The sequence below is a fragment of the Aulonocara stuartgranti genome, assembly GCF_965226115.1.
Source record: "Aulonocara stuartgranti genome assembly, chromosome: 23".
NCBI classification, from domain to species: Eukaryota; Metazoa; Chordata; class Actinopteri; order Cichliformes; family Cichlidae; genus Aulonocara; species Aulonocara stuartgranti.
Window position 1 is genome coordinate 12,834,021 of NC_138958.1, and position 16,455 is coordinate 12,850,475.

Consider the following 16,455-nt stretch of genomic DNA (forward strand, 5'->3'; position numbering starts at 1 on the left):
ACGGGTGCTCCACCCTACGATACATCCCTTGGCCCAATCAATCTGTGGATTGTGTCGCTGGAGCCAGGGGAATCCCAAAACTAAGGGTGTGTCAGGTGCCTTGAAGAGAAACAGGAACATCTGTTCAGTGTGGTTGCCGGAGAGAGTGAGTGTGATTTCTTGAGTGCGGTGAGTGACAGCGGCTAAAGGCCTGCCATTAAGCGCTGACACCTGGAGTGTTTCCGGGAGAGGAACAACAGGCAAACCCATCTTGTGGGCCAAAGCCTCATCCAAAAAACTTTGTTCAGCTCCTGAGTCTATTAGTGCATCACAAGAATGGGTGCAGGAAAGAAACCATAATTTAGCAGGGCAGCTGAGGTGGAGGAATGTATTCACCGGCGCACCCGTCAGTATCCCCACCTTTACTGACGGGCTGAGTCTTTTAGCCGTGAGGGACAGGAGTCCGCGAAATGCCCCTTCTTCCCGCACACAAAACACTCACCCACCAGTTGTCTTCTGCTCCGGGTGAATTTAGTCCGTCCGAGCTGCATGGGTTGCTCCTCGTCAGCAGGTGAGTCCGTTCCCTCCTCTCTCCACTCGAGAGAGGGGAGTCCAGTCGAAACTCCTACGACCCCTACTGACCGTCGCCCATCTCCAGTCCGCCTGCCAAACTCCCGCATATGGTCGTCTAGACTGATACACATGTTAACCAGGGCACTTAACGATTTAGGAAGCTCTTTAGTGGCCAACTCACGTTTGACATTCTCGTTTAAGCTGTTTAGGAATGCTCCTCGGAGCGTCTTTTCCTCCCAACCCGTCTCCTCGGCCAGGATCAAAAAGTCCACGGAGAAGTCTGCCACGCTTCGCCGGCCCTGCTTTAAAGTAAACATGCGATGAGCAGCACTGTCAGGGTTAGAGCCTTTGTCAAACACACACCGAAATTTGCTCAAAAAATCACTATATGAGATGGAGGATTGGGCGCTCAGGACTGCTTGAGCCCAGAGTAGCGCTCGTCCGGTCATGAGCTCCACCATGAGGGTGATCTTGGCGATATCAGAGGCATAAGCTCGAGTCTGCTGCCTAAAAATCAGAGAGCATTGAGCCAAAAACCCCCGGCTCTTGTCCAACTCTCCACTGAATTTTTCAGGTATAGGGAACGTGTGTTCTCGCTGAGGCGGAGGCGGAGATGGGGGAAGGGGACAGGCCGCCGCTATATTTAGAAGCTCCACTGGTGGTTGTGGTGGTGTACTGGGCTCTGGTGGTTGAATGGGTGCCCTAGGTGTAGCAAGCAACATACCTTTCAGTTCAGATACCACCTGTAGTAGCGCGGACTGCTCCCTGGCCACATGCTGCAGCATCTGTTCATGCCGCTCCAACCGTTCAGCTTGAAGCGCGAGCTCGCGCTGGACGGGGGTTGAGTCCGCTGAGTCCATAGCTGGCTGGATTGTTCTGTCACGGGTAATGGGGGAAATACAGACTCAGTCGCGGAGCTCTGGATGCAAAGCAAACAGTGCGTTTATTTACAGTGCTCAAAAACAGTCACAAAGCGAAGTACAAAAATCCAACGGTGATCATCTCCAAATTCCCAGTGGTGTGCAGGTGAGTCTCCCAAGTGATTATCTGAGTGTGTTTCTCCTCCGAGGGCTTAATCCAGCGGACTCCTTCTCTCCAACCTTCTGCTCCGTATCACTTCCTCCTATAAACAAGTGACGACAGCTACAGGTGAGAAGGGTAGCCGGCTAAGGCTATGTTAAAAGTAAGAAAACACTCTTTACTACCGAGCCTCCAGTACAATCCAGCGTCGACTGCCATCCGGACACATAGTTAAGTACCTCAGTCCACAACGAGGATGATCAGTGACAGCTGGATGGCAAATTAGGTGCAGGTGTGTCAGCCACTGGGTGGAGGAGGAGAGAGAGAGAAGCACACACATACACACACAGACAGGTCGCTCCGGGAAGGACCGTCCGACCATGACAGATGCTCCAGCTTGGTGGTGAGTGTGGAGGGAATTATGGTGTTAAATGCAGAGCTGTAGTCTATGAAGAGCATTTTAACATAATTCCCCCTTCTAGTGTCCAAGTGAGTGAGTGATGTGTGGAGGAGATGAGAGAGCGAACTGTAGTGGGTCCAGTGTGTCTGGTAGTGAAGAAATGATGAAGTCTCTGACCAGGCGTTCAAAGCACTTCATCACTACTGAGGTGAGGGCTACAGGGCGATAGTCACTGAGAGAAGCAGGGTGGGGTTTCTTCGGGACAGGAACAATGATGGACTCTTTGAAGCATGTGGGGATCACCGACTGAGATAAAGAGATGTTGAATATCTCAGTGAACACAGGAGCTAGCTGGTATGCGCAGTCTCTTAGGATACGACCTGGGATGCCGTCTGGTCCTGCTGCTTTCCTGGTGTTCACTCTTTTGAAGGCTCTCCTTACTTCATGCTCGGAGATGACGAGCACGTTTCCGGTGCTGGCAGTATCTTCCTGTCTACAGCCGTTACCGCCGCTAACACTAGCATTGTTGGAGACCTTAGCTGCAGCCTCGAAGCGAGCATAGAAAGTGTTCAGCTCGTCTGCCAGAGTCACGGCCGCGTTCGTCATACCGGTTGTTGGTGCTTTATAGTCCGTTATTGTCCTTAGTCCCTCCTAGAGTCACTCTGTTGGAGTTGTGACTCTAGTTTCCTCCCGTAGCGCTGCTTCGCCTCTTTTACCGCCCTCCGCACGTTATATGACGCGGCTTTGTACGGGTCCATGTCCCCCGTTGTGAGTCCCGTGTTGTAGGCAGCGGTGCGGGATCTCAGAGCGTTGCGGATGGTTTTATCCACCCACGGCTTCTGGTTGGGAAACGTTGTGATAGTCTTTGTCTCCACGGTATCATCCGCTAGTTTCCCGATGAATCCCACAACCGCTTCCGTAAACACGTTGACGTCATCGTCGGAGCTGTTTCTGAACATGCCCCAGTCTGCGTCATCGAGTGCGTCCTGTAACGCGGCCACCGATTGATCCGTCCAGCGCGCGACCTTCCTCTGAACCGGAACTTCCTGTTTCAGCCTTTGTTTGTATTTTGGCATGAGGAAGATGGCGGCGTGATCAGATTTGCCAAACGGAGGGCGGGATTGTGCCTTGTAGCCGTCCTTGACCGTAGTGTAGCAGTGGTCCAGTGTCCTTTCACCCCTGGTGGGGCAGGTGATGTGTTGATAAAAGTTCGGCGCTGAGGCGTTTGAGGTTGGCGCTATTAAAGTCCCCCGTCACAATAAGCGCAGCGTCCCGGTGTTGTGTCTGGTGCTGTGTGAGTGCCTCATGCAGCTCGCATAAGGCGGTGACCGTGTCCGCTTGTGGTGGAATATAAACGGCACTTACAATGGCCGATGTAAATTCCCGAGGTAGATAAAAAGGACGACACATGATGGACAGTAGTTCCAGATTTGGTGTGCAGGAGCGTGTGAGAGGAACAACGTTCGCACTGTTGCACCAGTTGTTGTTCACCATTAAACACACGCCGCCTCCCCTTGACTTCCCCGAGTCCCGTGTCCTGTCCATGCGGTGAACCGAGAAGAACTCGGCCGGCTGGATGGCGTAGTCCGGCACCGCTGGGTTCAGCCATGTCTCGGTGAAGCAGAGGAGATTGCGGTCCCGAATGTCTCTCTGGAACTTTATCCTGGCCCTGAGGTCGTCAAGCTTGTTCTCCAGTGACTGGACGTTGGCGAGCAGGATGCTAGGCAGAGGTGTGCGGTGTGCACGAGCTCTCAGCCTGTTCCTGACGCCGGCTCGCTTCCCTCTAGGCCTCCGCGGGTTCCCTTTGTTCTCCCTCGAGATCTCACTCGGCCAGCTCGGATCCGGAGTTAAAAACTTCGAATTGTGAGTACATTGTATACCAATAGAAACAAGAGTGTCACTGTCATACCTAATGTACCCAATGGTGATGATTTTGCCGATTTAGAAACGCTGAAAACTAACTTAAAAAACAAAGACAAAGAAAAAGTGGTCGGAGCAGTCGTGACGGCAGCCGACCTCACCGGCGCCATCTTTTACTCATGCTGCTATAGGCTTAGGCTGCTGGAGCGCTTCCCATGATGCACTGAGCATATCATCTGCCATCACATCTTTTTACTCCCAGTGTTTTGTATATCTGTGTGTATCTTTTTATTTTTAACTGCTGTTATGTGTTTTGTCCCCATCCTCTCTTTCTCTCTTCTATTTTCCCACCACGTTCCCTCATCCTCTGTCCCACTTCCTTGATCTTAACAGCATCTTAATAATGCTAACACTGTCCCTAAATGAAGATGGCCGTCATCATACACTTGCTGTCATCCCCCCGCCTCGCCGCTGAGGCCACTCAGCCACCAAACACGCTCGGTTAATTACAGGTGCTGCTCAGGTCGCTGCGCCGCGACATTTGTTAAATGGGAATGACCCCACAGCTGCATGTTCTCTGTCCCCGTGGAGGGACAGGAGCAGGTCCAAACACAGCTCTCATTACACGCAGGTGAGAGTCAGATTCGACTACTGCAGCAGTCCCAGGCTGTTCATTTACATGGCTTTTAAAAATTGAGCCTCACTAAAGCTTCATTAACTTTACACGCTAAGATTTCATTTCAGTCTGATTATTGGCTGCTCGTTTGATCCCTCTAATGTGTCTGCAGTGTTGTGGGTTACATCTGTAATTTGTGAATAATTTCATGAGAATTTCTAGTTTTTTTTATTTGACTGAAACTGTTTATGTTGGTTAAATTCTAACATTTAAAGGATGCCTTGTGTTCACTTTCTTTGGTCTATGCCTTAAAGACAGCAGTGATGAAACGTTTTTACAGCATATTTCTTGTCTCAGACGCTGTGCTCCCAGCAGCTGTCAGCTGCTCAGACTCACCTTAAAGCTCTTCTTAATTGGAGAGCTCTTTAGGCGTGTCTGCGGCTTATTCCCGTACAGAAGACAGATCAGGTAAAAATCAGCACAGAGGAAATCAAAGGTGTCTTTACAGTGATGAGAAATAGAAATTCATGAAGTGGAGTTGTAATTATTTTCCGTTAGCTGAACCAGAGCTAGTTTAAAGTTTATGGCGGAAGTTGACTTTCATTAACTGAGCGTTAAAATGTGTCAAATGAAACTACACTGATGAGCTGCAACACTGAAACACTTGATGAGTGCCCAGCATCCCTGTGGATCGTGGCATTCATGTGATTTTGACATGCACGGCCAGGGTAATGTTGTTACAGACTCGCATAACTCTGCCTGATGGTAGTTCAGGATACTCCTGAAGAGGCCAGAACCTCAGGGGGAGCCTGTGGCCTGGGACATAGAGCAGGTTATCTACCAATTCAATCATCAGTGCTTTGATTTCCAGTTTGCATGACAAAAAGGCCTTGGGCAAAATATTGAACCCCAAATAGCCCCCCAATGCATTCATCAGTACCTGAGTATTTTGGTAAAAGAAGTGCTTAAAGGCGTAGCGTAAAACAACCCCAGACAGCAGTCACTCACATACGGGACTTGTTTTTCTGCCCTTCTGGCTAATTTTAAATTCCTATTTTTTGTCTTTGTTCCTTCAGTCTTTCTCACTGTGTTTGTACTTCCCTCCTGTGTTCATTTTCCTGCTCTCATTAGTGTCTCCTGTGTGTTGTTATGCTCCTCTCCTTAGTGTTTTTTCAGTCTGTTAAATCGTTATCTCCCAAAGTGCCCTGTGTACACTTTACTCATTGTTCCTCCTGTTGTGTTTACCCCGTTTGGACTCATGCTATTTGCCTAATGAACTTTGGTCATCCTGCCTCTGCAGGGTCTCTTTGTTTCCCCACTGAAGTATGAATTAAAGGCTCTGGTTAAGGCTATATGAATGTAATAAATAAATTAGGCAGTGTATGGATTATACATGTAAGGTGGGTGCAGTCTGAGCAAAACAGAAGCTACGAATCCCAAAACTGAATATTGATATGTAACTTTTTATGTTTCTCTCTGCACCTCATTTCGCATTGCCCAGCTGTTCAGAATCACTTTCTATTTTTAACTTTATGATGATTTTTTCATTTTTATTATTGCCTTCAGAGTAAAGGCATTTTGGAGAACTAAAATTGGTGATAAAAACAGAAATTTAGCAGGTTGTTAACATGTAAACATGCTGTTAAACTGCAATATTGTTTGTTTTTCCATCTTCTTATCAGCCTCTCTGAACATAAACCACCCTCTGTTGCTTTCTCTTTTGTGTCCTTCCATGGCACTTCCTTCTTCACTAATTCCCTTTAGTTGTGAAATTATTTCCCCTAAGGCCTCACCCAAGGCAATTACTGGTGCTCACCTGTTTAATCAAATTTTCTCCAAGTGGATGCACCCCCTTCCCTCATTCAGAAACACTGATTGTAAATATCAGCAGGCTGGTGCCAACTCCCATCCACCTGAATGCAATGTCATGAAATGACATTTTTGTGATAATGAACACTTCATCAGTCCCACACAGACGAACCAAATACTTTGGTCTTTGTTTCCAGCGGGTAGCACTTCATTGCGATGATCTGTTTATTAGATCCTACTGAGTACATGTGCCAAAACCCAAATATTCTCAATATTCTCAGACAGTTTTGTTCATCTAGTGCAGGGGTCCCCAATCCCAGTTCACGAGGGCCGGTGTCCCTGCAGGTTTTAGATGTGTCCTTGATCCATCACAGCTGATTTAAATGGATAAATTAACTTCTCAACATGTCTTGAAGTTCTCCAGAGGCCTGGTAATGAACTAATCATGTGATTTAGGTGTGATCTAAAACCTGCAGGGACACCGGCCCTCGTGGACTGGGATTGAGGACCCCTGATCTAGTGTCTCCTTACTGTGGATGTAGTTTTCACAGGACTCTGCAACGTGCTGAAAAACCAAGTGCATCCTTACTTTTTCCATAGGAATTAAGAGGGCAAGTAGCAGCCTTGTGCTGCTAATCAAATGCAGCTGATTGATCATCAGTAAGCGTGAGCACCTCCATAAAAGCAGACGTTGTGGTGGTTTGCTGGTCTGGGTCATTCAGGTGTGTGTTAACACCATGCCAAGCAACTGTTGCTGTCCACCAATCTGTGAACAGTTATAAGGCTCATTCTATCCAGGACAGCTGCCAGTTTTCCAAAAAATTGGACATCCCAATAAATTCACCAAAAAGCTCAGATTGTCCAGTGCTCAGAGTAACTGGAAAAAACCCAAGAGTTTAATTGCAGAGTCTACAGGCCCTGGTTGCCATTTAAAATGGTAAAGTCCACGACAGAGCAATTAGAAGAAGACTGAACACGTATGGCTTGGTTGGAAGAGTTGACAGGAGAAGGCCTCTTCTCTCTAAGACAAACATGGCAGCAAGGCTTAGGCTCTCAAAGCTACATCTAAACAAACAACACGACTTCTGGAACAATTTCAGATGAAGCCCAAGTGTAGATCTTTGTCCATAGTGCACAGCAACATGTTTGAAGTAAACCAAACACATGATATCAGGACAAACACAAACACTACAAACACTGACCAAGAAGTACTCTGTATACCAAAGTGTACTAAACTCATATCAAATATGAGGCCATTTTTCTGACAGCTAAAACTTGCCTAAACCGATTCATGAAACAGGAAAATGATCCCAAGCACTGCAGCAAAAATTCTACAGAATGACTGAAAAAGAAACGAATCAAGGTGCTGGTCTAGTTAAAGTCCAGACCTTAAAAACAAATCCATCAAACTTCATAAAAATTCATCCATTTGAGAGAAAGTCGAAGACCAGCTAGTTTCTTTTTTTTAATCATTAACGGCATCTATCTATCTATCTATCTATCTATCTATCTATCTAGATGGATAGATATTTAAAAACAGTGGTTGCATGTGTAACATGTGATAAAGGTTTTGTTTTTTACTGTGTGAGCAATCTGCTAATATAAATCTGTGAAAATCTGCTAGTCAGTGCTCAGAGTTTTTATGTATATGAACATGTTTTCCTGCTGTAAAGGGAGATGTCAGATGGTGTTTCTTGTTCTCTCTCAGGTTGGATCGCTATCTTGGGTGCGCTCTGGCTTTTGGTTCTGGCAGACATTCAGGATTTTGAGATCATCTTGCACCGAGTGGAGTGGGCCACGCTGCTGTTTTTTGCCGGCCTCTTCGTTTTGATGGAGGTATTTAACATACAGGCCAAGCTTCTGGCATTTAACGGAAAGCTTGTTTCTATTTTTTTCCAAGGAAATTTTGGACCACAAATTGAACATTGAAAACTAAGAACTGATGCCAAACAACAACTTTTAATTAGAGCCACTTGAAGCATCCAGATCAAAGATAAATGTAGGTTTAGCTGGGGTCTGCTCTGACGAGCAGCTTCACAGGACACTAAGGAAAAACAGAATCAATGCATAGATTCAATTGACAGTGCAGCTGGCAGTCAGCTCGCAATGTGCAAAGTAATTATCTGTATTTTCACCCATGAGCTTCAATGAAAGGATGCAAAGAAAAGTGTCCTGTCAGCACAGTGAGGGCTTTGTTGTTTCTCTCTTTGTGGGCAAAACTACAACACAGTGTAGAGTCAGTGAAGCAGTGCTCACCAGCACATGAATAATATTCAATCTCAGGAATGATAACAAGGATACATCTGTCTCTGTCTATTTAATAGCCACTAAATTGAAACCAAATTGCTTTTCTTCTTTCGGTTTAATCTCACCTTTAAGTGATTCTCTTCTGATTTTTTTTTCCCTTATTAATCTTCTCCTCTTCCCTTTTCAGGCTTTAGCCCAGCTGCAGCTTATTGACTATATCGGAGAACAGACAGCACTGCTTATAAAAGTAAGTTTCCCCTTTGATTCTGAACCTTTACAGTCATCTCTCAGGTCTCTGTGCGACTGGCATCGCTGATAATTGGGCACAGGTGATGCGATATTGCATTCCATGCATATCGATCCTTTTGTTCTGCCTGGCTCGGAATTCAATTATTTTCTTTGCATCTGACTCCTGCAGGCAGCTGAAGGGGTCTGAAGTAATTTTCACCCATATTCTTGCCTCTGTGCGTCATGCAAGCGAGGTGTCTCTTAGCAGAGAATTGCACCAGTAATAGCTACGTCAGCTTGTGTTTAGACTGCGGGCCCCTGCGAGCCTAATAATGACACATGACAGGTAGTGTGCTATTTGTGGTTTGTGACCCACTCGGTGTCCCAGAACCATGGACAACATGCTGTGAGAGCTGCATGGCCTTTCTCTCTTCGTAGGGCTGCAGGACAGCTGAAATAAAGGAGGAGACTCTGTTTTCCTTACTGTCGCCATGAAGAGGGTTCAAATCACACCGCATGCGGTGAACCAGCCTCGCTGTGCGCCTACAGCACAGATAACACTCAAAGCCACCACCTGTGGTTGTGTCACACATTCAAACAGCTTCATCCTCTCAGCTTCTGCTCCCCGAGGAGGGGTTCGGTGTCAGAGACTGAACATAATTGTTGTGTTTGATTTAAATCAGCGAAGGCGGAGAGAGGGTGTGTGCGTGTGAGCGGCAATAAAAGTAGCAGTTATCTGTCACTCTTATCTCCCCTGTCAGGCGGTGCCAGAAGACCAGCGCTTGGCTATAGCCATTATCTTGGTGATGTGGGTCTCGGCTCTGGCTTCTTCTCTCATTGACAACATTCCCTTCACTGCCACCATGGTAAGAGCCCTGAGCCTGATATCACAGCTGCAGCATATCACACTCTTACACAAACAAGTCACATGCAGATTCTGTGACATGGAAGAGAGACGATTTATAATGTGTAGCTACAGCAATTAAATGCTGATACAGAAGTTAAAAGGTGTGTATCATTCGGGGAGGGGGGTTCTTATTAAAAAATACATAACAGGCAGAGATGCAACCAGGGATTAGGGCTGTATTATGTATTAATCAGATGTGGGAGGAAAAAAACAGGCTCAACATGTGTTAATCATTTCATAATTGGAGGTTTATTTCTGTAAAAACTGTCTGAACAGCTACTGCCTCACCACATCTATTGTCAGCTGTCTTTTCCCCCCAAATTAATAGATTCAGCAGAGATCAATGTTTCAGAGGAGTGCCTCTGTGCTCAATTAAAATGACACTGAGAAAGGAGAAAGACGTTATCCCACTGACAGAATGAGATGCTGCCTGTGAGAATTAAACCATCACATTTTTTGACTAGTCAGTGTGTCCATGGGGTTTTTTGAAAATGTCCTTTTCTCTGATTGTTTTTTTTTTTTTTCGCCCATAGTTTCAGGTCCATGCAAGAATTGCTCTACCTGAAAAGAAGAGCACTTCAAAGCGCGTCACTTTTCAATTCAGTGCACCGCTGATAAGAAGAAAGATGTCCTGATTGGCACAATAGAGTGAGGCTGAGGAAAGATTTGTTTTCCCCCTTCAGTCCGCAGTGATTGAGATTAGGAAATTTATGTATGAATGAATCAATTTAGAAGCATTTTCAAAGCAACAGTTCTGCATTTACACTTATTTGCTTTCTGTGCCAGAGTTACAGGAAACTATTGATACTTCACTCATGTCTGTATATAAAAAAAAAATTACCGATCTTGCAGTGAGAGCATCGAAACAAGAGGTACATCGGAAGAGGACAAACAAATATTCTCCTTAAAAACATCCAACTGTTTGTTCATAATCATTTCAAATGCATTTTTTTTAAACTATTTTACCCATTCCTGCAAAAATACATTTAAAGTTTGCTTCCCTAACAAGGGGCAGACATGTAGATTGATATAAAGCAGCTGTCAAAACTGGTACATATTTCAAAATATGAACAATAATGAATAAGACCAGCAAATAAGATCCTATCAGGAAATACTAGAGGTATATGGAGGCCTTAACTCAACTCAGGCGTAGGTTTGTTTTCTCATACTTTTGTACACTCTCATATACATGTACTTTCACATTGGAGAAGTCGCCCCCTGCTGGGTATTAGAAAGAATTCAGAGAAATAATAATACTTTTCCAAAAGGAGAACAGTCAGGCTTTATTCATCATGGAGTCCATAAACATGTTATTGTATAGCACTTGCGTCATAACCACACACACACACACACACACACACACACACACACACACACACACACACACACACACACACTTTCATATCTTAGTGAGGACATCTAATTGACATAATGCTTTCCCTAGCCGCTTACCCTAAACATCAAAAATGAATGCCTAACCTTTAGCCTAAACATAACCTAATTGTAACCCTGACATTAAAACCACATTTTGAACCTCAAAAATGCCTCGTGGTGACTCTTGGTCCCCACAAGTATAGTGACATCCCAATTTTCTGTCCTCACAAAGGTGTCTAAACATGTGTACACACACACACACACACACACACACACACACACACACACACACACACACACACACACACACACACACACATCCTTCTTGTAGTTAAAAAAAGCAAAAAAAACATTTCGCCATATTAAAAACAGAGTATGTAAAATTTCAAGAAAGAGCTGTTTTCATGATTTTAAATCTGTCTCTGCAGATTCCTGTTCTCATCAACCTGAGTCAGGATGCAGATGTGAACCTGCCAGTTAAACCGCTCATCTTTGCTTTGGCTATGGGAGCCTGTCTGGGTGGTAAGTATTGCTTCTTGGGCCTCATATGCTGTATTATAAAAATAGTGCATTGCATGTCAGTTTTGGGAAAAATACACAACAGCCTTCCAGACTCCCTCACAGACATCAGGGACTTTATAGTTTATCCCTGTTTGAAAGGTGTGGATCTTTATTGATGACGGCTGCCAGAAGAAGACAACATATGCTCCAGGTGACAGCCACACTTTGTACAGCTGTGTCGCTCCCCGGGGAGGTCAGGCTGCGCTCTTTGTGGGAGCAGCCTCAGGGCTCTCAGAGATCGCCTCAGTCAGGCTCATTCTGCGCCCCAGTGGCCAGCCCTTCATCCGACTGTGACTCTGCTCCGATGGGAAGGACACAAATGGAGAGAGAGAGCTGTCATAGTGTTTCAGTTTAATCAACTGCACTGTGACAGGTCTTTATCGACTGGCAGTGTGATGTTGCCCCTGCCAAGCTCCATCCTCACACTGACACCTTTTGAGATGTGGGCAGTATTGAACTGCAGGATGGGTACGCGTGCTGACTGTTAAAGCAATGCTTTATGAGATTAAGTCAGAAAAGTGATCAACAGTATTATAAGACTGTAAAGTACTCATGCTCATAATGATGAAATACTTTACGTTAACTTGTGTTTTGCTCAGCTCTATATTTTTATTATTGGGTTCTTCTAGAGCAGCATTGCACGAGTTGAACACGAGTCCTTACTCATCTTCTACTAAACGTTGATGCAGCCACTCGCTCCACTCTCTTCCTAAAACAAGCATCCTGTCTCTTTATGGTCTCTCTTCCTTAAAAGCACACGTTCCTGTTACTTCTATTGAGCTTCTGCAAACAGGCTGTGATGGTTCTGTGCAGTGTGTCTTCCTCTTGCAGCAGTAGAGGAAACCAACTGAGAAACATAATTTCCCATTCTGAAACAGTAGTTACAGTAGAGATTTGTTTCAAGTGTCAATACAAGACAAACATTTCAGAGATTGGTTATTTACACATCACTGAAATGTGCTTTTCTAACTCGTCTTCATTTCCCTTTACAGATAAAAAAAAATCATCATCTTCTAACATTAATCAGCTAAAGATCCACCTTCATAGTGGGCTCTGATTGCAGAAGCTGACTTTCTGGTCTTTAGCTGTTTTGTTTTTTTTCTGAGAAAAAGAAAACTAATACCCACGGCTCTACTTCTTCAGGAAATGCATAGTATTTCAAGTTTTCTTTTCTGGTCAACCTCCAAAAATGTTTTTAAGCAAACTGATGGAAGTATTTCTGAGTCAGACTGAGCAGGTGGGTGGGCGTGCTGTGATCAGAGCAGAGCTTCTTCTGTAACCGTACAAAGAGAGACCCTCCATTTAATGCCAATCAGATCCAAGAATAGAAAACAAAATGTTTTTGAAACAGGATGTGAAACAGTGCAGCGTTTCAGAGACACTGACCTGTTTATTTGCAACTTTAGCCATGTTTAATATGAGCGTCCAGCTTTGTAGCATTATCTGTTTGCTGGGAAGTAATAAAAAGCAGTTTAGGCAAGGCAAGGCAAGTTTATTTATATAGCACAATTCAACAACAAGGTGATTCAAAGTGCTTTACAGAGACATTAAAAAACAAAAACAATAAAAAGCACGATTTAAAATTGATTACAGAGAAAAAACACAAAACAAAAAAACAGTAGATAAAATCAGTAGTTAAAATATAAGTTTTGAATTTTAAGCTTAAAAGTGTGGATTTGGTGTTTTATTCAAATGCAGCTGAGAATTAAATAAACTGAGTGTTTCAGCTGATCTGAGGCTTTCTGGGAGTTTGTTCCAGATATATGGAGCATAAAAGCTGAATGCAGCTTCTCTGTGTCTGGTTCTGACTCTGGGAACTGATAAAAAAACGGATCCAGATGACCTGAGGGATCTGGAAGGTTCATACTGCGTCAGGAGGTCACTGATGTATTTTGGTCCTAAACCATTCAGAGCTTTATAGACCAGCATCAGAACTTTAAAGTCTATCCTCTGACGGACAGGCAGCCAGTGTAAAGACCTCAGAGCTGGACTGATGTGGTCCACTTTTTTGGTCTTAGTGAGGACTCGAGCAGCAGAGTTCTCAATGAGCTGTAGATGTCTGACTGATTTTTTAGGTAGACCTGTAAAGATGCTGTTACAGTAATCAAGCCTACTAAAGATGAATGCATGGACTAGTCTTTCCAGGTCCTGTTGAGACATCAGATCTTTTATCCTTGAAATATTCTTGAGGTGATAGTAAGCTGACTTTGTTATTGTCTTAATGTGTTTTTCTAAGTTTAGGTCTGCATCCATCACTACACCCAAATTTCTCGCCTGGTTTGTGGTTTTTAGGTGTATAGATTGAAGGTGACCTGTAATCATTTTTCTTTGGCTCCAAAGACTATTACTTCAGTTTTGTTTAGCTGGAGAAAATTGTGGCACAACCAGTCATTAATTTCCTCAGTGCATTTACCAAGAGCCTGTACAGGGCCTGATATATATTTGTGTGTCATCTGCATAGCTATGATAGTTTATTTTGTTGTTCTTTATAATCTGTGCCAGTGGGGACATGTAAATGTTAAACAGATGGGGTCCCAAGATGGAACCTTGGGGGACTCCACATGTGATACTTGTCTGCTCAGATGTGAAGTTACCTATTGATACAAAGTATTTCCTGTTTTCTAAGTATGTTTTGAACCAGTTTAGTACAGTTCCTGAAAGACCTGGCCAGTTCTCCAGTCGTTTGAGTAATATGTTGTGGTCAACTGTATCAAATGCTGCACTGAGATCCAGCAAAACTAAGACTGACATTTTTCCACTGTCTGTATTCAGACATATGTCATTAAACACTTTGGTCAGAGCGGTTTCAGTGCTGTGGTTCTGTCTAAAACCTGACTGGAAGGCATCATAGCAGTTATTCTGTTTTAAGAAGTAATTGAGCTGTTGAGAAACTGCTTTTTCAATGATCTTACTTAAAAATGGGAGATCGGCCTGTAGTTGCTCATTTGTGTCTTGTCAAGATTGTCCTTTTTCAGTATAGGTTTAATTACAGTTTTTAGTGGTTCTGGAAACACACCTGACATTAAAGAAAAGTTTTCTCTGACTTTTTTCTCTTTTCTGTTTAGGAAATGGCACATTGATAGGAGCATCAGCCAACGTTGTGTGTGCAGGCATCGCTGAGCAACATGGATATGGCTTTTCCTTCATGGAGTTCTTCAAGTAAGCAAAGGCGCCATTAACAGCACGAAGCAGTCCCATGCACAAAGAGGTCATAAACAGCAAGTTTGAAAAGTTCCTCTGTTCTTGGTTTGTGGTGCTGAAATACGATAGGCTATTCAGCCTGAGGGGCTACTTACACATTTATGTCCATCATATGTTTCATTAGAAATTGCCAACAGTGTGTATGAATAGCCTGAGAACATTTAGAGAAAACGTGTCGCACTGAGTATCATGTGACAGAACACGTTTAGTTTGTCTTTGTGCAGCAGGTGCAGCGTTCTGTGAGCAGACTCCAGGAAACAACACGACACGCACGGGTTTGTTATGTAGTGCAAGCAGTGATTTGAGTCTGTGTCCTCTTCAGTGACCCTGTAGAGAAATGTTTACTACAGTGAGTGTGGAGGAAGTCAACCTGCAGCAATATTCTCTCATGTCGACAGAAATAGAAGTCCCCCAGTCACGCTGAACCATGAAAGAGGCATAAACAGTGTAACATATGTGTGACTGATTGAACTGATACTGAGTGAAACCGTCCAACCGTGGAGCCTGATTTCAGAACTCTAGGGTGGTTACAAGAAAAAAAGTCGAATGAATGGCAGAAAATGTGGTTATATCGCAGGCTGGATGGTCAGCAGGCTTCCTATCAGGTTGCCACCTGCTCACTGATAATTTGCACCCTGGCGACACAGCAGTCAGACACGCTTTATGGTTTGCATGTTGGAGAAGCCGAAGGGGTCAGTTATGTTGAAAAAAAGCATGAATATGAGTCTGATTAGACTTGATATGCCATTGGGTTGGAACTGCATTGCTATTTTATTTAGGAACAGTGGAAATGTAATGCCCGTGAGGGTTGAAAAGAGACAAAGTCAGAGGATTTCTTTTGGGATTTGTGTAACAGATTTGAACAGAGACTTGATTTAACATTAAACTTGTGACACTTATGACTGAACGCGGTGTCTGTGGCTTACTGTAGATTATTGTCATCAAAGATCTGAAAGTGTTTTCACTGGATGGAGTGACAGTGCTTTCATCATATCAATCACAGACAACATTTATACTGATATTCTATCTATACTTACCACCTAACATTTTCTGAAGCGCCGCCGTGAAGGTGACATTTCAGTTTGTAGTCTAAAGAACATTGATGTTCCCATTCCCAGTCCTTCCATGTGAAAATCTGGAGACGAGGAGAGCAGGACCAAGCACCCCCAGACAGAACAGACTGGGCTTCATCATATAACAGCGATAAAATTCTGTGATATAAAAAGGAGGAGCTGAGGAAGAGATGGGTTGCTAAGAGGTTTGCAGATGCTGCAGTTGTTTAAGTTGTGTAATCCTGGCTTGATTTTAAGGAAAATGCTAAATTGATTGGAACTTATTAATGCCTTCTACTCAGTACTTTCTAGTATTCACACACACACATTCTCACACCATTAAATGCCCAAAGGATGTGGACCGGAGGAGTCAGGGATAGGTCCACAGGGACCAACCAAATGTTCTAGCTTTTAGTTCTCAGATGTTTCCTGTAGAGGCTAAGCCTACGCTTGAAGCCACTGAGGTGGTCGTTAACGGGGGTGACGCGATGTCACTGGTATGCATGAATTAAGTTCACAGTCCAATAACTCCAGCAGTATGTATCTTGTCCTTTTTGGTCTTTATTCTGTATCGACTTAGCATAACAGCGCAACGTCACAAACTGTTTGCCTTCTCAATGACACACCT

General features: G+C 44.1%; 1 protein-coding gene and 1 long non-coding RNA gene across 4 annotated transcripts in view; one reads left to right on the top strand and one right to left on the bottom strand.

The window, feature by feature from the left end:
- The window catches only part of oca2 (oculocutaneous albinism II), a 74,786-nt gene that overhangs the window by 51,055 nt on the left and 7,276 nt on the right, over positions 1–16,455 (top strand). For all 3 annotated transcript variants that reach the window (XM_082523004.1, XM_082523005.1, XM_082523006.1), the window contains 5 exons: positions 7,966–8,093; positions 8,692–8,751; positions 9,494–9,598; positions 11,442–11,535; positions 14,640–14,733. In XM_082523004.1, coding sequence (XP_082379130.1) covers positions 7,966–8,093; positions 8,692–8,751; positions 9,494–9,598; positions 11,442–11,535; positions 14,640–14,733 — 481 coding nt within the window. The remainder of the gene's footprint in view (positions 1–7,965; positions 8,094–8,691; positions 8,752–9,493; positions 9,599–11,441; positions 11,536–14,639; positions 14,734–16,455) is intronic.
- LOC309699813 lies at positions 861–1,808 on the bottom strand. Its single transcript, XR_014274480.1, has 3 exons — positions 1,758–1,808; positions 1,535–1,675; positions 861–1,428 (listed from the first exon to the last, which is right to left on the bottom strand). It is a non-coding gene; the product is annotated as an uncharacterized lncRNA (long non-coding RNA).